The 19,473-nt window shown below is 45.6% G+C and overlaps 1 protein-coding gene across 6 annotated transcripts in view; it reads left to right on the top strand.

Moving 5' to 3' along the window:
- Window positions 1-19,008, top strand: part of CENPJ (centromere protein J) — a 42,654-nt gene extending 23,646 nt beyond the window's left edge. For 2 of the 6 annotated variants that reach the window (XM_077974284.1, XM_015120765.3), the window contains exons 9-17: window positions 1,517-1,682; window positions 9,395-9,619; window positions 12,753-12,837; window positions 16,387-16,451; window positions 16,649-16,759; window positions 17,574-17,714; window positions 17,792-17,876; window positions 17,951-18,071; window positions 18,678-19,008. In XM_077974284.1, the coding sequence (XP_077830410.1) occupies window positions 1,517-1,682; window positions 9,395-9,619; window positions 12,753-12,837; window positions 16,387-16,451; window positions 16,649-16,759; window positions 17,574-17,714; window positions 17,792-17,876; window positions 17,951-18,071; window positions 18,678-18,870 (1,192 nt within the window). In that variant the 3' untranslated portion in view covers window positions 18,871-19,008. Of the gene's footprint in view, window positions 1-1,516; window positions 1,683-6,773; window positions 9,620-12,752; window positions 12,838-13,435; window positions 13,616-15,678; window positions 15,793-16,386; window positions 16,452-16,648; window positions 16,760-17,573; window positions 17,715-17,791; window positions 17,877-17,950; window positions 18,072-18,677 lie in introns of those variants that run through there. The other 4 variants (XR_013407944.1, XR_013407945.1, XR_013407946.1 and 1 more) reach the window with 4 other exon arrangements.
- The last annotated feature ends 465 nt before the right edge of the window (window positions 19,009-19,473 follow it).

Below are 19,473 nucleotides of genomic sequence, written 5' to 3'. Positions count from 1 at the left end.
TGTCGAGGCTTTAAATGCTGTTATGCCCCAGATCCAGATCTCTCACCCACATCTCCTATCCCACTGCCTCATTGTTGTCTCTACCTGGAGAGCTGATGAATGTTTAAATTGATCATTTAGAAAAAGTGAGCTCCTGACGTTCCCTCCTGAACTTACTTTTCTCTTCTTCTTCCCTGTCTCGGCATGAGAGTCTGCTCTTCATTTGGCCAGTGGAAAATCTTGGAGTCGTGCTTGAGTCTTCTCTTGCTCTCTCAGTCCGTTTCTAACCCGACTGCTTCACTGCCTCAGAGCTGCCACTCTCGACCAGGGGCCCCATTGGCTTTCCCTGGTTATTAAAATCGTTTCCTAGTAGGTCTCTCTGCTGCCCATGTCTGTGCTCTTCACACACATCCATAGCCATCCTGTGTTTGGGTAGTTCATCTGATCAAGGCCACCTCCTTTTTTTTTTGGAGATGTAGTTTCACTCTTGTTGCCCAGGCTGGAGTGCAATGGCGTGAGCTCGGCTCACTGCAACCTCCACCTCCCAGGTTCAAGCGATTCTCCTGCCTCAGCCTCTTGAGTAGCTGGGATTACAGGCATGCACCACCATGCCCGGCTAATCTTGTATTTTCAGGAGAGACGGGGGTTTCTCCATGTTGGTCAGGCTGGTCTCGAACTGACCTCAGGTCCAGCTGCTGACCTGATCTGCCTGCCTTGGCCTCCCAAAGTGCTGGGATTACAGGAGTGAGCCACCGTGCCTGGGCTGTCTCCTTTTTTGACACCTTCTCCTGCTACCCATCCTTTGCTCACTCTGTTTTAGCCACACTGGCCTCCTGGCTGTTCTTTGAACACCTCAGCCACATTCCTGCCTCAGGGCTTTGGCACTTGCCGCACCCTCTGCCTGCACTGCTGTGTGTGGACACCCTTGTGACCGCCTCTCTCATTCTCTTCAGGTTTCCTTCATGTTATCTCAGCAAGAGAACCCCTCATGTTATCTCAGCAGGATAACCCTCACATGCAGTTTCACCCTCCCACTCTGATATTTCCTAAACTTCTGCCTTGCTTTATTTCTCTTTAATGCTTCTAATATTCCATGTACTTATTTACCTTCTTTATTATCATCTGTCTTCCTTTAGAATGTAAGAAGCTGCATGGGAATAATTTTTTTTTTTTTTTTGAGACAGAGTCTCTCTCTGTTGCCCAGGCGATCACAGCTCACTGCAACCTTGAATTCCTGGACTCAGGCCTGCCTCAGCCTCCCAGTTTTGGGATTACAGGCATAAACCACTGTGCCAGCTAGAATGTTTGTTTTTTTCCCTGTGGTTTCCTCACCACCTTGTAGAATGCCTGATTCATCGTAGGCACCCAGTGAATGCTTGTTGGACGAATGCTTTGGTAAGTGGATTGGCTGTTATTTCAGGCCTCTGGATTGAAGATGAATTCACCGGGACTAGCAGTTACTAGCCTGTCAGCAGGTCCTGCACATCACCGCACCAACATGGTCTCCTTAGGTGATAACATAATTTGGTCATTTTAGGAAAGAAATTGCAGACTTTGAACAACAGAAAGCAAAAGAATTAGCTCGAATAGAAGAGTTTAAAAAGGAGGAAATGAGGAAGCTACAAAAGGAACGTAAAGTTTTTGAAAAGTATTCTACAGCTGCAAGAACTTTTCCAGATAAAAAGGAACGTGAAGAAATACAGGTATGCTAGCTCTTTGTTATATTCATGTAAGTTAGTAAAGGTGACAATCTTGTAAGAATCTCAGTTATTTCTTATGTCATAGCAAACCTGTATCAATCCATCATTCATTCATTCAGCAAATAATCTGTCTGAGACAGTGCATCAGGAATGTCTTCTGTAGTCTTGAGTTTTAAAGAGTAGAAGATAACAGTTCTTTTCTTACTAGTAAAGGCTTCCTAGAAAAGACCGTGATAATATCATAGATGAATTAACAAGCCTGGAGCTGGAAATTCACCGGCATAATGTTGTGTTAATCTTTTTGACCTACCACACACCACCAAATACTGTTAGTTCTGTTCATTTATCATAATTTACGACCGTAAATAACCAGGTCTTTAATTCTAAGACTTATAAACTGATAGGCCAGATTATCAGTCCTGTTCATTTCATAGTTAGAAATGGACATGTTAAAACTATAAACCTTCTAGAAAAAAATAGGTGAATCTACTTACAACATTGGCATATGCGAAGATTTCTAAGAGAAGACACAACTATAAAAGAAAAAATGAATATATTGGACTTCATCAAAGTTAAGACTTATCAAAAGAGAAATTTTAAATGGCTATCCATTGCTTCTAGCATAAAATGGAAACTCCACTGTCTGTATTTTAATTACTAGCATTTCTGAGTTCCTTCCTTTGCTTTCTTCCTGTCTCGTGTAGCCATCCTGGTCTGCACACCTACACCTTGAGTTATTGAACAGCACGGTGCTCAGGGTCTTTAATTCTCTCTTAATTTTTGTGGGAAGAAACGTACTATTATGTTTTGGTTAATACTTAGTTTATTAACTCTAATATGTTAGATGTTGGCAATATTAAAACTTTTGTTTCAAAAGGTAATATAAGTATATTATCATTCAAAAGTTACAAAAAGATGTGTGGTGAAATTTCCCCCTCACCCTTGCCCTGGCCACCTGTTCAGTTGTTTTTTGAAAACAATTTTTTATTATGGAAAATTTCAAAAATACATAAAGGTATCATTTTGTCTTTCTAATTTCATCTCTCTCGCCTCGTACTCTTTTTTTTGCTTTTTAATCTGGAATTTAAAAAGTGAAATCCCAGACATCTGCTCATTTCACCTATACATAGTCTAGTATGTTTCTCTGAGAAAGACACCTTTAAAAAAATAAGACTATTGACTGGGGGCGGTGGCTCACTCCTATAATCCCAGCACTCTGGGAGCCGAGGCAGGCAGATGACTTGAGGTCAGGAGTTTGAGACCAGCCTGGCCAGCATGGCAAATCTCCATCTCTACGAAAAATACAAAAAAATTAGGTGTGGTGGTACGCCTGTAGTCCCAGGTACATGGGAGGCTGAGGCAGGAGAACCACTTGAACCCAGGAGGAGGAGGTTGCAGTGAGCCAAGATCATGCTCCTGCACTCCAGCCTGGGTGACAGAGTGAGACTCCGTCCACTGAGCGGGGTGGGGGGAATTATACCTTTGTCACACCTATAACAAAATTTATAGTATCAATGAATTCTTAGTCCATATTCAGATTTTCCAGTTGCTTGGTATCTTTACAGTTGGTTTGTTTGCATTGTAATTCACCTCTCTTGAGGCAGCCAGTGTTATCAATCTCATATCTTTCCAGAGAAATTCTTAGAAAGTACATACATATATTCGTGGTGTTTTTTTTAAAACATTAATGATAGTCTACTGAAATCATGATGTATCTTAACAGAACATCTTTATTTGTTTTATTATTGTATAGAATTGTAGTATGTGCCATAATTTACTCACCTAAGCACTATGTATTTCAGTTCTTTTTCTGTTTACAAGAATCCAAGAAGGGCTGTACTGAATAACTTTGTGCATATATGACCTCTCACAATCATTCTCCCACTTATTCATTCAGCACATGGCTACTGAGGACCTGCTGTGTAGCAGGCATGTACTGGGAATGCAGCAGTGAACAAAACCAATCAATCCCTGTCCTCATGTAGCTTATGTCCTGGAGTATATCTCTAGGATGGATTCCTACAAGTGAGATGTTGAGGTTAAAGGTATGTACATTGATACAAATTGCCAGATTATCCCTCCATAAACATCATGCCAAATTTTAGTTCAGTTTTATTTTTTATTTTTATTTTTTGAAACACTTCATAGCCCAGACTGGAGTGCAGGGGCTAAATTTCAGCTCACTGCAACTTCCATCTCCCAGGTTCAAGCGATTCTCCTGCCTCAGCCCCTCAAGTAGCTGGGATTATAGGTGCCCACCACCATGGCTGGCTAATTAATTTTTAGTTTTACTAGCAATTCTTAGAGGGTTTTTTGTTCTCTGCTTGATAGGTAAGAGGTTAAAAATTGATATTAAACTTAATTGAATTTCTTTTAAACAATCTGAATTATAGTTACAAATTTAATATGGCTGTTTTTGGTGAACAAGCCATATACTTGAAACAGTAGTTATAACAAATTCTGCTCTCAGAAAACTTAACTGAATTAAAAACCATAGCCTATTCTAAAATACATGATGGGTTTGTCATTTCATTTTTCTTTCTGGATCTCCTAGAATTAGAGATATTTTAAATACCTTGCTGTGTTATGAAAATCTTACCAGATCCGAAGGGAAAAAATAAGTAACCTCCTTAGATCACTGATCCAAGGTTATGAGATAGATTGTTTTCCTTCTCCTGTTTCTCATACCTCTGATCCTGACTGCTTCTTTCAAGGTGATTCAAACCAGAGCAAACACTTCTTTTTGTTGTTGTACTTTGTTAGGTGAATAACGTGGGTTTTCTCTTTTTTTTTTTTTTGAGACGGAGTCTCGCACTGTCACCCAGGCTGGAGTGCAGTGGCGCGATCTCAGCTCACTGCAAGCTCCGCCTCCCGGGTTCCCGCCATTCTCCTGCCTCAGCCTCCCGAGTAGCTGGGACTACAGGTGCCCGCCCCCTCACCTGGCTAGTTTTTTTGTATTTTTTAGTAGAGACAGGGTTTCACCATGTTAGCCAGGATGGTCTCGATCTCCTGACCTCGTGATCCCCCCGTCTCGGCCTCCCAAAGTGCTGGGATTACAGGCTTGAGCCACCGCGCCCGGCCGTGAGTATTCTTTTCTTGCAACTTGGTGCCTTTCCCTCACACGACGTGTTCTCTGATTCTCAGGCTCTGCAGTCCAGGCTGCTAGCTCTTATCCCTGTGTGGCTATTTCCATTTAAATTAATTAGAGGTAAATTGAAAAGTCAGCTTCTCATTCCCATTAGCTACATTTCCAGGACTTAGTAGCCACCTGTGGCTGGCTGGTGGCTGCCACACCGCACCGTGCAGGACTGGGCACATCCTCACTGCTGGCAGCTCTGGGCTGTGCCCATCAGTGGGCTTGTTGGGTGATGAGGGGCTGGGCTGGTGAGTTGCCTTCCCTCTTCAGGAACTCATTCTTGAGCTCGCCTTTGTTGGTTTATATGATTTCTGGTGTTGATTGAAGTTTTGGAACCAGTTCATACTGGTTATCATGTGTGGTCCTGGGTATTCATTATTTCTTGCTGGTTTTGGTGCAGTTCCTTTTCTTCCTTACACGGTTTGGCTTATTCATAGCTCCCCATATTTACCTTTCTCTCTACTTCTGTGCAAAAATATACTTTAAAAACAGATATATACTTCATAGAAAAACAAACCTATGTTTTTTGATACTCTATTAAATCATCCCAAAATTAAGGGGAGGGCATATTTAACCTTCCTTTACATTACAGTTATGTTAAAAAATATTATTTTATTTTGGGTATTCTTTCAGTACATTTATTGAGAACCCCTTATGTACTAGACACTTGTAATCATTGAGGAATTGATGATGAGTTAGCCATTTCTGCCCTCCTGGCATTTACATTCATCGTTACTGAGTCATAGCTTTTCACACAGGTTATTTTAATTAATTATAAATTTTCCATTTTGATATTTAAGTGGTCCCAACTTGACCAGTGGGGGAGCCCCTTTAAATCCATGGCTCCCTTGCCACTTAGCGCTGCCCTTGGCGTTTTGAGAGCACTGCTTTCTGGAACAACGGGTTATTTAAGACTATTTGGTTTTGGCTTTCTTTCTTTCCTTTTTCTTTTTCTTTTCTTTTCTTTTTTTTTTTTGAAACAGTTTCGCTGTGTCACCCAGGGTGGAATGCAGCGGCACTATCTCGGCTCACTGCAAGCTCTGCCTCCTGGGTTCACGACATTCTCCTGCCTCAGCCTCTTGAGTAGCTGGGAATACCGGCGCGCGCGCGTGTGCGTGTGTGTGTGTGTGTGTGTGTGTGTGTGTGCCGCGCCCGGCTAATTGTGTGTGTGTGTTTTTGTGTTTAGTAGAGACAGGGTTTCATGTCAGCCAGGGTGTGTGTGTGTGTGTGTGTGTGTGCCGCACCCAGCTCTGTGCGTGTGTATGTGCGCCGCGCCCGGCTAATTGTGTGTGTGTGTGTGTGTGTGTGTGTGTGTGTGTGTGTTTAGTAGAGACAGGGTTTCATCATGTCAGCCAGGGTGTGTGTGTGTGTCGCACCCGGCTGTGTGTGTGTGTTTGTGTGTTTAGTAGAGAAAGGGTTTCATCATGTCAGCCAGGGGTGTGTGTGTGTGTGTGTGTGTGTGTGTGCGCCGCGCCTGGCTAATTGTGTGTGTGTGTGTGTTTAGTAGAGACAGGGTTTCATGATGTCAGCCAGGGGTGTGTGGTGTGTGTGTGTGTGTGTGCGCGCGCCGCGCCTGGCTAATTGTGTGTGTGTGTGTGTTTAGTAGAGACAGGGTTTCATGATGTCAGCCAGGGTGTGTGTGTGTGTCGCACCCGGCTGTGTGTGTGTGTGTGTGTTTAGTAGAGACAGGCTTTCATCATGTCAGCCAGGATGGTCTCCATCTCCTGACCTCGTGATCCGCCCGTCTTGGCCTCCCGAAGTGCTGGGATTACAGGCTTGAGCCACCGCGCCCGGCCTTGGCTTTCTTTTTTAAACCTGCTCTGGTCTGGCATCCGCTGCGCTGCAGGAGCCGGGCCGCTCTGCGTGTAGAGCCTGTGGAGGCTGACGGCCTTCTGCAGGTCGGGAGTCCCCTGAGTCTTCCCTGCCTTGGCTCCTGCCCTTTCTTCCCGTTTTCACAGCGCAGGCTCTCAGCTGTGCTCACCGGGGCCTGGCCAGCAGGACGTGGAGCCGCTGCAGGGTGTGATGACGCTGGGGGACCTCGAGATTTCCCGGCCACGCCTCGGAGCTTTCGCGCTGTGCTGGAAGTCTGCTCCCCAGCCGCGGATCCCCCCCGCCAGCCAGGCCTACTGGCTTCACCCCACAGGTCGTTTCCTGCTGCCCCTTTCTCCTCCCGGCTCGTCTCCCATCTGTCTGGGTCTGGACCCTCACCAGTCCCCCAGCCTAGGGGCTCCCTTCTCTTCCTCTCCCCCTCCCCAGGGTCTCCGCCCGCTGGCTGCGGCCTCTCCCTCCCTCTGCACCCCGAGGGCGTCTCATCCTCCACCCAGTCCATCCCCGTGTCCAGCCCACGGAGCCCACTCTCCGCCTCCACCTTCTGTCTCCACCACGCGTTCTCCCCACCCTTCCCGTCTTTACTGCCTGCTGGCGTTTCTTCAAACAAGTCACCCAACCCCGCAGCCCTCTCTGTGTTTTCCTTTGCAGCAAAACTTAAAAGCCTTGCCCGTATTCACTGTGCCTGGATCTCCAGACGTCACCAGCTGTTTTGCCACACGCCCTGCGGCATGGCCTCTGGTCATTCTATGGCACTGACACGGCCCCTGGCGAGTCCTTGTGCCCACCCGGACCACGAACCCCAGGCCTCGTCGGCAGCCGTCTGCCGGTGTCCATCCTGCTGCCATCCTCCCCTGTGCTTGGGCCACAGGCCTCGAATCATTCTCGAGGCTTCTCTTGCTCTTCCAGTCCATGCTGTTCTGACACAAAGTCCACTCAGATTCCAGTTGCCACCTCTGGGTTAATGACTTGGCCTCTGCTCTCACCCAGTCCCTGTGGCGTCGCTCCAGGTGACAGCGGATCCCCTCTGCTCAGACACCTCTGTGTGCCTCTGCCTGCCTTCCTCTAAGACCCTCAGTCCCTATGTGATTGGGCCTCTTTTCCCCTTCCTGTCCCTGGCCAGTCCTCCTGCCATTGACTTGTCACCTGTGCTGGTCCCTTGCAGTGCTGGCATAGTGCCAGGCACCCTCCTGTTGCTTCCCACACGCGCTGCCTCCCCCAGCTATGTTCAGTGACACCCAGCTTATGTCATGCTGCCTCCCCGCACAGCCCTGTCACCTCACCTTCTCTGGCTACTCTCCCGTCACCCCCTCACCTGCCCTGGCCACCTCCCACTCTCTCCCATCACCCCCTGACCTGCCCTGGCCACCCTCCCACTCTCCCGTCACCCCCTCACCTGCCCCGGCCACTCTCCCACTCTCCTGTCACCCCCTCACCTGCCCCGGCCACTCTCCCACTCTCCCGTCACCCCCTCACCTGCCCCAGCCACCTTCCCACACTTTCCCGTCACCCCCTCACCTGCCCCGGCCACCCTCCCACACTTTCCCGTCACCCCCTCACCTGCCCCGGCCACCCTCCCACACTTTCCCGTCACCCCCTCACCTGCCCCGGCCACCCTCCCACTCTCCCACTCTCCCGTCACCCCCTGACCTGCCCCGGCCACCCTCCCACTCTCCCGTCACCCCCTCACCTGCCCCGGCCACCCTCCCATCACCCTCCCACTGTCTCTGGCAGAGTGAGCCTCATCAGGTAGAGCTTTGTTCTTAGTATTGCAAGGGCCTGTGACAGTGCCTGATAACAGATATTTTGTAAATATTAATTGCTCTTGAATTCTGCATCCATTTAGACTTATATTTTACCATTTTAGTATGAAATCCATCTTCCTGCATGATAAAAATGCTTACCAGAAAGTTTTCATTTATTGGTCATAATCTGTCTCACAAATGGGAAACCTGATGTTCATGGAGGTTGTGGACCTTGTTTTAAGCTTTCAAGTCAGAAAACTCGGACGTGAACCTTGATGTCACCCAATCCAAAGTCCATGCCCTCTATGGTGGGGCCCGGATGTCCTCCCTATCCTCACCAGGCCGCTGGGTGGCTGCCGCAGGGGTTACTGGGTGCAGGTCATGGGCCGGGCCACGCCCGCTGCCTCGCCACTCATGGGCTTCGGTGCCCTACTCCTTCCTTGGCTTGCAGTCAGTCGCTTTCACTTGCAACTGCACGTGATCTCGAATTGCTTTTAGACATTTCCCCTTATTTTAGTCTCTCTAAAACAACCAATTTTTTGGAAATTTATTTCTTCTCATGAATTTCAGATAGTTTTCAGGGCAGGTAGTTTTGACTTTGGAATCTTTTATTCTTTAGCTCTACTCTTCCTTCACTTATTCATGAGTTCCTGTTGCATTTCTTCTTTTCCGGATCTCCCCCATGGATCCCTTTCGGTTAATAGCTCAGGTGAGGTCTTTCCTAGGTCATGGCAGTTTTCTGCTGTTAGCTCCCATATGCTGTCTGCCTTCCTTTCTCCTGGCTTCTGGAATTAGGTTTGCTGATGGTCTGTGGTGAGACTCTGATCCCCTCCTCTCGCTGCTGAAAACCGCAGTGGTCTTAGAATGTCGTCTGCTGACTAAGCCTTCCCTTTCTGGCTGGCTATTCTGTTTCATTGCTGGGTGTCTATTCTGTTGTCTTAATTCTGGTAATGTAGTAATGTTTTTTGTTTTTTGTTTTTTTGTTTTTTTTTTTTTTTTTTTGAGAGACTTTAAAACAGCAAATAGCAGATTTACGGGAAGATTTGAAAAGAAAGGAAACCAAATGGTCAAGTACACACGGTCGTCTCAGAAGCCAGATAGAAATGTTAGTCAGAGAGAACACAGACCTCAGGGAAGAAATAAAAGTGATGGAAAGATTCCGACTGGATGCCTGGAAAAGAGCAGAAGCCGTAGAGCGCAGCCTTGAGGTGGAGAAGAAGGACAAGCTCGCGGTAGGCGGGGAGGCCAGTGGGTTGTGTCAGGCCGGGGGAGCTTCAGTATCTGAGCGTTCAAATTCATAGAGTCAGAAAGTAGAATGGGGCTGCCAGGGGCTGGGGGGCAGTGGGGAGGGACTGTGAACATGGATAGTTTCCGTCTTGTAAGATGAAAAGTGTCCTGGAGCTGGAGGGAGGGCGATGGTTGCAGTATACCCCAGAGATCCTTAATGCCACTGAAGTGTGCACCTAAACATGCTGAAGACGGTGAATTTTATGTGATACCTATTTTACCACAACTAAAAAGATTGTCCAAGCGTTGCTATACACGGGTACTTGGCAGACTCATTTCTCTAATTCCTGTGGAGGAGGTTTGCTACAGTAGGCAGATCATCTCTGTTAAAACAAACCAGGGGAGATTTTGGCCGAGAGTTGCATGCATATGACCCTTTTTAATCAAGTAATTGGTCTTTCATTCATCTTTGTGAACAACCAGGGTGTGCCAGGCACTGCGTTAGGCGCTTGGGGTACAGCAGTGAACAGACAAAATTCCTTACCCTTATGAAGCTTACATTCCAGTGGTGGAAGAAAGACTGTAATAAGTCAAATAATAAAACGTGTGGTGTGTGAGATGGTGATGAGACCAGGAGAAGCAGGGCGGTGGAGTGGCTTCACCATCTGGGTGGGACGGCCTGGGAAGCGCATGTGAGGAGTGGCTGGGTGGCCGCCTGAGCCTGCAGAGGAGCCCCAGGCTGTAGCTGCGCCTGAGTGGGCCTGGGACGGGGCAATCCGGAGTATGGGCGAGGAGCGGTGGGCGAGCCCTTGGGGTGGGATGGGACAGTGGGCGGTGGATGGGAGTCCTAACAGATGGCAGCATGCACCTGGGCATTTTTTGAGTGAGGGGGAGTCTGGAGGGCTCTGAATAAACGGTGGCCAGGCCTCTTTACCTCTGACTGCTGTAGACCAGGAACAGGTGGAAGGGAGCGTGGGCAACAGCAGGCACGCGGTAGGGCTCGGGGGACCGGGTGGCGGTGGCGGGTGGAGAGAAGCAGTCGTGTTTGTCGTTGAGCTGTGTGTGTGGTTGGTGGTGACATCAAGGAAGGAGTCAGGAATGGCCTCAACTTAGTTTTGTGTGTTGGTCTCACGAAGGTGCCACTGACTAGGAGCAACTGCAAGAAGGGAGCACATGGCCACCAGGAACTCAGGCTTGGACAGGGGACATTGAAATGCCTACAAGACACACGGGAGATCCGACTAGGCAGCTGCACACGGCAGCACAGGCTCCGGTTGGGGACAGACACCCGGGGTCATCCGATGTGTGATAACAGCACGGGGCAGGGAGAGGCAGCAGGGCTGTGAGTAGGCAGGGAGGCGTGGGTGAGCAGCCAGAGAGCAGGAGCCAGGAGGCCGTGTGGTGTCCTGAGAACAAGTGAAGAAAAGGCTGCAAGGAGGAGAGTGGCCGCCTGTGTCGGGTGTGGCAGCAGCTCAGAGGACTGAAACCGGCCGTGGGGTTTACCAGGTGGGAGGAACTGTGGGCCTTGAGAAGGTCTGTTTCCCTGGAGTGTTGAAGAGGAAAGCCTGATTGGCTGGGAGCAGATAACAGCTTTGTAGTTTTGCAGTAAATTAAGGACATGAGGGTAGTGGCCATAGGGAAAATGTTTTGTTTTTAAGATGGTAAAATTAACAGGTGTTTGTGTAGTGGTTGGACTGATTCAGTGGAGAGGAAGATATCGATGCAGGAGGAAGTGGAAGAATTGCAGAAGCACCACACTTGGCGAAGTGAGAGGAGCTGGGTCCAGGCAGGGAGTGGAGGGCAGGCTGTGGCCAGGCAATGGCCTTCATGCCCAGAGGCGGGAGGTGCAGGCACAGCCTGGGCTTCTGTGAGGGCGGAGGTGGCAGGAGGGGAGGAGATACAGAAAGCCAGAGGTCATCTGTGTGAACAAAAGCAGAGGCTGGGGTAATAGAGTGATTCATGGCTGTACCTGGGCCCACCTGGGTCAGAGACTGAAATTTTAAAACGAGAATTGCACGTATGTTGTTCTTAGCTTGTGGTCATCCAAGTGAATGCCACCAAGTGAGCAGAGGGAGGGAAGCTAACAGTGTGTGTGACAAGAGTGCCTGCTGCGGAGCATACTTTAGCTGCAAGAGGACAGTGTGGGCCCGGAGGCTTTCAGGACATGGCAAGCACTGGGGGTCGAGGACCCGCAGGGCCATGTCTGTCGGCTGTGAGCGTGGTCAGGGCCCGGGAATTAACAGAATGAGCTGCAAAGACGGGAGAGTAGTGAGAAAGTAGCATTCTGCTCCTCGCCGCCCCCTACCTTTTAGTGTGAAAGCTTCCCAAAATAGAGAATAGGGGAAAGAATGTGCAGTTAACACCTGGGTACCCACTTGGATTCAACCACTAGGAACATTTTGCCATAGTTCTGCCTGTTTCACTGAACCATTTGAAGGTAGTTGTAGGAATCATGGCATCTCACCCCTAAATGCTTTAGCATTTTATTAAATTGCATTAACTTTTGAAGAGACCAGGCTGATTATTTTCTAGAATGCCCCACCTTCTGGATTTTTGTTAAGTAGAATGCCTTGAAATTAATAATTTTGTGGTTATTGATAATTGCAGACATTGATAGTATTGATAATAACAAGTTCTAGGGTTGACCACTGAGGTAGGACACCAAGAAGGACAGCACTGGAAGCATCATCTCCTGGCAGGCAGGGACCTGGTGGGGGCTGGGGCAAGTAGTATTGGGGCTTGATTTGGCCAGAAATGGAGGTGGGATGCAGAGAGGACTCACCCCACCTCATCCTCACAGGGAGTGCTCGTGGTGGTCTCGGGGAGAGCTGGGCTCAGCTGGACTGTCCTGGGGGGAGTGTGAGTGGGGAGCACCCTGCTCTGTAATGGTGAGAAGAGATGGTTCAGGTTACCTTGCCTGCTGTGTCCTCACTTGAATATTTGTCAAAAGGAGCGTGCGTGTGCGCGCGCGTGTAGGGATTCCTAAATAACAGCTTGTTTTGGTCTATTGTATAAATGAAAATAATATGAATAAACAAAACCCACGGCGTTCTCATCACTAGCTGAGTTTTATTAGTTTTACTTAGTGTATTAATAGACTAACACTCATTTTAAATAAAAAATTCTCTTATGCTATAGAACACATCTGTTCGATTTCAAAACAATCAGATTTCTTCAGGAACCCAGGTAGAAAAATACAAGAAAAATTATCTTCCAATGCAAGGTAAGAGGCTGCATGATCTTTTTACAAAACATTTCAGAATGTAAAGAATAAAGAGTTTATACCCAACTTAATAAAACATTGTAAATGTAATTGAAGCTCCTCTGCGCATCATCTTATTCCCCCAGTTAATTTCTGCCCTGATAATGGCCCATGCTTATTTTTTTTAAATTCTTTTACCATGTTGTGTTCATAAATTGATATACTGGTTTAGCATCCCAAATCTGAAACTTTCTGAAGGCAAGAATGATGCTCAAAGGAAACATTCATTGTAGCATTCTGAATGTGGATTAGGGATGCTCAACCAGTAAGTATTTGCAAATATTTCAAAACTTGGGGAAAAAAATGGAGATCTGCAACACTGTTCGCAAGCATTTTGGGTAAGGGACACTCAAGCTTGTGGTATTGTTTCATATTCTGTGTGTCCTTCTGCAATTTTTCTCTCAATACCGTATGACTTACCCATCTTCACACACAAACCCTCCAGTGGATTGATTTTAGTAGCTATAGAGATGGCGTCAGCATTCCTGCTGAGGGGCAGGTAGGTTTGATGCTAATGAGGAGGGCTGCAGAGCGTGTCTTGATCCTGTGGCTTCTCTAGGATACATGTGAAGAGGAAGATGCCGGGCCGTGTCAGCTGGAGGTTTTCCCTTTGCTCTGCACCATGGTGGTACCAGTTTTTTACTGTCAGCAGAGTATGCTCTTCATACTTGCACTTGATCTGGCCAGACTTCAAAATTCTGGCCAGTTGATATAAAATGATGGTTCATTCCGTGAGCTGGTAAGGCCCTGTGAGCATTTTTTACATTCAGTCAGCATTTGAGGTTCCCCTTTTGTGAACTGCCTGTGCCTTTGTCCATTTAAAATTTTGGATGTGTGTGTGTGTGTGTGTTTTCTCCTTATAATTATTCTGCATACTAATCCTTTGTCAGTTACAAGGACTGCTAATATTTTCTCTCAATCTGGGTTCAGTTTTTCAGTTTGTGTTTTTTAACGTTTTTCCTTGTAATGTTGACTTTACCAGTCTTTTAAAATAGGTTTTGGTTTTCATGACTTTAATTCTTCTCAATCCTCAGGCCGTAAGTACACCATTTTCTTCTGTGCGCTTTTGCATTCACATCTGAGTTTTTAATCTGGAATTTCAAAAAATTATTTTCGTGAAATAAATTTAGAAAAGATATATGCAATTTGACAATTACAAAGCAAATACTTGGGTTACCACCACCTGCTTAAAGACATAGATTAGTGGCAGCCCAGAGCTGCCCTCCGTGGAGTCCATGGCTTCTCTTCATGGCATACTCATGTTCTCGTGCTCTGCTTCATTGCGCCCTCAGATACTGTGGTTTTTTACAAATGGAAGATTTGTAGCAACTCTGCACTAAGCAAGTCTGTTGGTGCCATTTTCCAATAGCATGCGCTCACTTTGGTAGTATACATTAGCAGTCCCCAGCCTTTTTGGCATCAGGGACCAGTTTTGTGGAAGACAATTTTTGCATGGACTGGGGGAAGGGGGATGGTTTTGGGATGATTCAGCATATTAAATTTATTGTGCACTTTAATTCTAATATTATTACATTGTAACATATAATGAAATAATTTTGACTCACCATAACGTAGAATCAGGGGGAGCCCTGAGCCTGTTTTCCTGCAGTTAGACGGTCCCATCTGGGGGTGATGGGAGACAGTGACAGATCATCAGGCATTAATTAGATTCTCACAAGGAGCCCCCAACCTAGATCCCGCGCACATGCAGCTCACAATAGGGCTCTTGCTCCTGCGAGAATCTAATGCCGCTGCTGATCTGACAGAAGGAGGCGGCGCTCAGGTGGTAATGCGAGTGATGGGGCGCTGCTGTAAATACCGGTGAAGCTTTGCTGGCTCGCCCACCCGCTGCTCGTCTCCTGCTGTGTGGCCCAGTTCCTACAGGCCCCAGACCAGTATATGGCGGGGCTTGGGGCCCCCTGGTATAAGTGGTATATTTTTAACCTACATATATTGCAAATCAGTATCTTCTCCTGGTTCATGGCTTGTCTTTTTGCTCTTTATAGTATCTTTTGATGAACCTACATTCTTAAAGTAGTTCACTTTCAGCTTTTCCCTTTGGGCTGTGCTTCTTAGTTCTTTCCCTCTCTTGAGGTCATCAACATCCCTCCCCTAGTACCCACCCAGCTATTCCGGCACTGTATACCCCCTAGCTTCCTCTGTCCCCACTTTCCAAGGTGGGTTCACACAGTCCTCTGGACAGTGTGCTTGCACCTGGAGCCTGTCCATGCGCACGGTCACCTCTCCTTATCCTGCCTAGTTGGTGGATACTTGGGGTTCAAGTTAAAGTTAGTTCATAATCAGCCTGAGAAGAATTAAATTTGATATACAGTGGCTTTGCAGCCTGGTTCTGCCTTTTATTAGTTGACAACCTTGGCAGGTTATTTAACCACTTAGCCTTGGTTTTCTTGCCTATAAAATGGGAATATTATTCTAGTCTTTTCTGTAGAGGTGGTTATGAGAAATGATGTCACACAGCTTTAGTCATAGTTAACTTTGCACAGATAACCTCTGGGGGTGAAGCTTGACATTCTTTTGTCATCCCAAACAGAGCACTCCTGCTGTCCCCCAGAGCCTTGTCTGCCATCTGCCCCTTGGCTCAAGCCCAGACGCCTGTGTACTCCGAGTACTTTTTCTGTTATCCTTCACCATCCACTCCCAGCAGTCCCTAGACTGATCCTTCGGATGTTATTTTCTGGATCTGTTAGTTACACTGACTCATGAAATTGCTGATGTGTGGCAGTTTGGGACCTACAAATCAGTCGTTTCCCGTGGTGTAATGGAACCATTCCTGTCTCACAGGCACAGCACAGCCGCCTCACACGCCCGGCAGCTTGTTGGCTGACCGCCTGCCTTCGCTCTCCTCCTTCAGGCCATTCTCCTGTAACATCCAGCTCCGTTACACTTTTTAACATGTAGGTCAGATTCTGGCACTTGCTCGAGACCCTTCCAAGTTGAGTGTTTACAATATGAATTGGCACATAGGATGAAAATACTGGCACTTCAGTGTATTTTGAGAGATTCACCTCACTTTGTTGTTGGTGGAGGTGTGTTTATTTTGTAATGTATGTGTTGCTGGTACAGTATGTGATTGGTGTGCTGGTCATATTATAGAAAGTTTACACCACAGCCACAAGGGCATTTATGTTTTAACTAAATACCCCATTATTTGGTGAAGCCAAATTCCACAGGTGTTAGATGCCTTTTATCTGCACCTTACACCTTGTGATTGTCTCTGAAATACATTTGGGTCTGTCTGTCAGGCTGTTTGATCACCTGTCTCTTCCCCAGGATTGTAAACTCTGAGAACAGATATTGTCTTCTTGGACATCTAGGACTTGAGTACCTGTGTCAGAGAACTGCAAATTAGTAAAGAAAAACATTAAGACATCCTTAACTAATGGATAAAGGACAGCAGTTCACAGGATATGAACTAAGGAAATGTTTGATCATACTAGTAAAATTTTCAATTAACTGTTAAATCTAACTCTGACAATTTTATTCTAATAGGCAATCCACCTCGAAGATCCAAGTCTGCACCTCCTCGTGATTTAGGCAATTCGGATAAGGGACAAGTAAATCTGTTTTTATATATTCAAACATACATTACTCAGGCTTGAAATCAATGTGTGAATAGACTTAAGTTTCTAAGCCATAAGTAAAAGAGTTTTTACTTAACACTATAAATGTTATATTTTGTAAACACTAGTATCAGAATCTGGCTTCGGAAGTAAGAGGAGGTTTTAGCTGCTAAAATGTCTTGTGCTTACAGGCTGCCTCTCCCAGGGAGCCACTTGAACCACTGAACTTCCCAGATCCTGAATATAAAGAGGAAGAGGAAGAGCACAACACACAGGGAGAAATCAGTCATCCTGATGGAAAGGTTAAAATTTTTTTGAAATAATGAATTCTAAAAAAAAAAAACATTGGTTAAAATAGTTGAAACACATAGAATCTAAAATAAGGGCTCTTTGGATAACTTGCCTTTAGATGCCATTTCTCGTTCAGAGATTCAGCAAAAGAAGGCATACAATCGCTGTATGATTTTTGTTCTTACTCCAAAGCCTTTGTAATCCTTGGCACTTCTTAAAAGCTTCAGTTCATTCTAGGTCTTCCTTTCTTGCAGCCTTTCTTATACTGATCCTGAATCGGGGGCCTCTCTCCCCGTCTCCAGCCAACACAGTTTTATTCTTATGCTTAGGAAAGTTTCTTAGTGGGAAAACTGCCTGGGGGTTCCAGCTAAAGGGAATGAGGAGGAAAGGGATATATACAGGTTAGAGGTGATGAGGGAATTTTTCCCTCAGGTTTATGGAAAATTTACTTTTCAAATACCCTAAACTGGTCCATTTCTATTGAAATTATAGGGTTAGAGTTCACTGCTATCCTTGAGGAGTGACAGAAGGACAAAGAGCAACAGTCAAAAGTAGTAGTTAGACTTTCCTGTACGTCTATTTAGGGTAACAAATCATTGATAAGGGAAGGTTTTCTTTTTTAGATGAATTCCAGCTAATACATGGAAAAGGAATGAGAACATTAGAAAATCACGAGTTTGCTACTTCTGATGAAATAAAGGATCTTTTGAGGGAATGTTTTACATTTTATTACAAAAAAATTCAAAATCGGCAGTTGGGAGGAGAATTAGGCATATCTTGGTCAGGAGAAAATCTTCCTTAGGTGACAATCTTGTGTTTTTTTAGGTGGAAAAGGTTTATAAGAATGGGTGTCGTGTTATACTGTTTCCCAATGGAACTCGGAAGGAAGTGAGTGCAGATGGGAAGACCATCACCGTCACTTTCTTTAATGGTGATGTGAAGCAGGTCATGCCAGACCAGAGAGTGGTATGTGTCCAGAGGCGTTCTCCTCCACAGCTTAACCATCTCGGGAGAAAAGGCAGACTGACTGTGTGTCTTTACAGATCTACTACTACGCAGCTGCCCAGACCACTCACACAACGTACCCGGAGGGACTGGAAGTCTTACATTTCTCAAGTGGACAAATAGGTACAAACTTGTTTCACCCTCTCATTAAATTCTTCCCTTCCTTCAAAAAATATTTATTGTAACTTTTTAAACAGAAAAACATTTCCCAGATGGAAGAAAAGAAATCACGTTTCCTGACCAGACTGTTAAAAACTTATTTCCTGATGGACAAGAAGAAAGCATTTTCCCAGATGGTACAATTGTCAGAGTACAACGGTATGACACCATTATGTTCAATTGTCAGAGCACAACGGTATGACACCATTATGTTCACAGAAAAACCACTCGGTGTGACAGCTGTTCACTGTGCTCAGAAGGTGCCCCAGCCTTGCATTTCTGATGACACACGACATCCATATTAGGGGGTTCAGTTTGAATGAATGTCCCATAGGCATGTCAAGCAGTCAACTTGATGCTTTTTCGTTCCATTCTTTCAAAACAGATTTTAAGTTTGATCATGCCCCTTCCCAGGAATAGCTGTCTTCCCCACCTGATACAGAGCAAACACTCAGATGGTTTTTAAATGTGTGAAAGAAGGGCCCATTTTCATATAACAAACAAGAGGAAGAACACAAGTTTAAAAAAATCCCTAAGCATTTTGTGGTGAAAATATAAATGATTAAAACAAGCTTTTAACAGGTCAGATAATAATTGGAACTAGCACCATGAAGCAGAACCACTGAAGAAAATCACAATTGTACAGGGGAAAGAACCAAGGGATGTCTCCAGAAGTAGCTGCCAGAATCAAAAGGCTACTTTTCAATAGTTTTCCTGTTGCCTATTTTCTATTTTTTTAAAGAAATTCTATTTTAAATTTTACAGTGATGGCAACAAACTCATAGAGTTTAATAATGGCCAAAGAGAACTACATACTGCCCAGTTCAAGAGACGGGAATACCCAGATGGCACTGTTAAAACCGTATATGCAAACGGTCATCAAGAAACGAAGTACAGATCTGGTCGGATAAGAGTTAAGGACAAGGAGGGTAATGTGCTAATGGACACGGAGCTGTGACGATCCCTGTGTGATCATGAAGTAACAGTAACTGATTTTTCTTGTTAAAAAATGTACATTTATTGTGGATTCTGTTTAATTTATTGTGTATGTGTGGGGAAAAGATTGGATTCTAAAATAAATGTTTATCCTGTGGCATCTTCATTTTTATATTCTTTGAAATGCAATGATAGCTGTCATTTATAATTCACCTACCCTGCCTTTCAACAGAGTAAGGAAAGCATTTTTACTCTTTAGAAACTGTATACAGGTTTTTACAATAAGTGGGTGTGTTTATTGGTTAGAAATGGCTATAAAAACCAAGAAGTACAGGAAGTACATTACATACATGTCCCACAGGCACATCAGCCATAGAGCACTGGACTTGCACAGAAAGTGTACTCAAGGAGTAAACACGTCTCTGTAGCCAAAATATGTTCAGTTAGTACCAAAATTAAAGCATTTGATCTACTACACAGGTTCATTAATTATAATAGAATGGGGAGTTACAACAGTGGATGAATATAAATAGGTCACATACAACCAGTAGTAATCATAGTGGGGAGAAAAGTTATAACAAGGCAGACACTGTAATGTCTCAAAATGGGACACCTGAGAGGAGAA

The sequence above is a fragment of the Macaca mulatta genome, chromosome 17 (genome assembly GCF_049350105.2).
Source record: "Macaca mulatta isolate MMU2019108-1 chromosome 17, T2T-MMU8v2.0, whole genome shotgun sequence".
In the NCBI taxonomy this organism is placed as follows: domain Eukaryota; kingdom Metazoa; phylum Chordata; class Mammalia; order Primates; family Cercopithecidae; genus Macaca; species Macaca mulatta.
The sequence above is the reverse complement of the archived record's forward strand: the minus strand, read 5'-3'. Positions and strand labels throughout refer to the sequence as shown.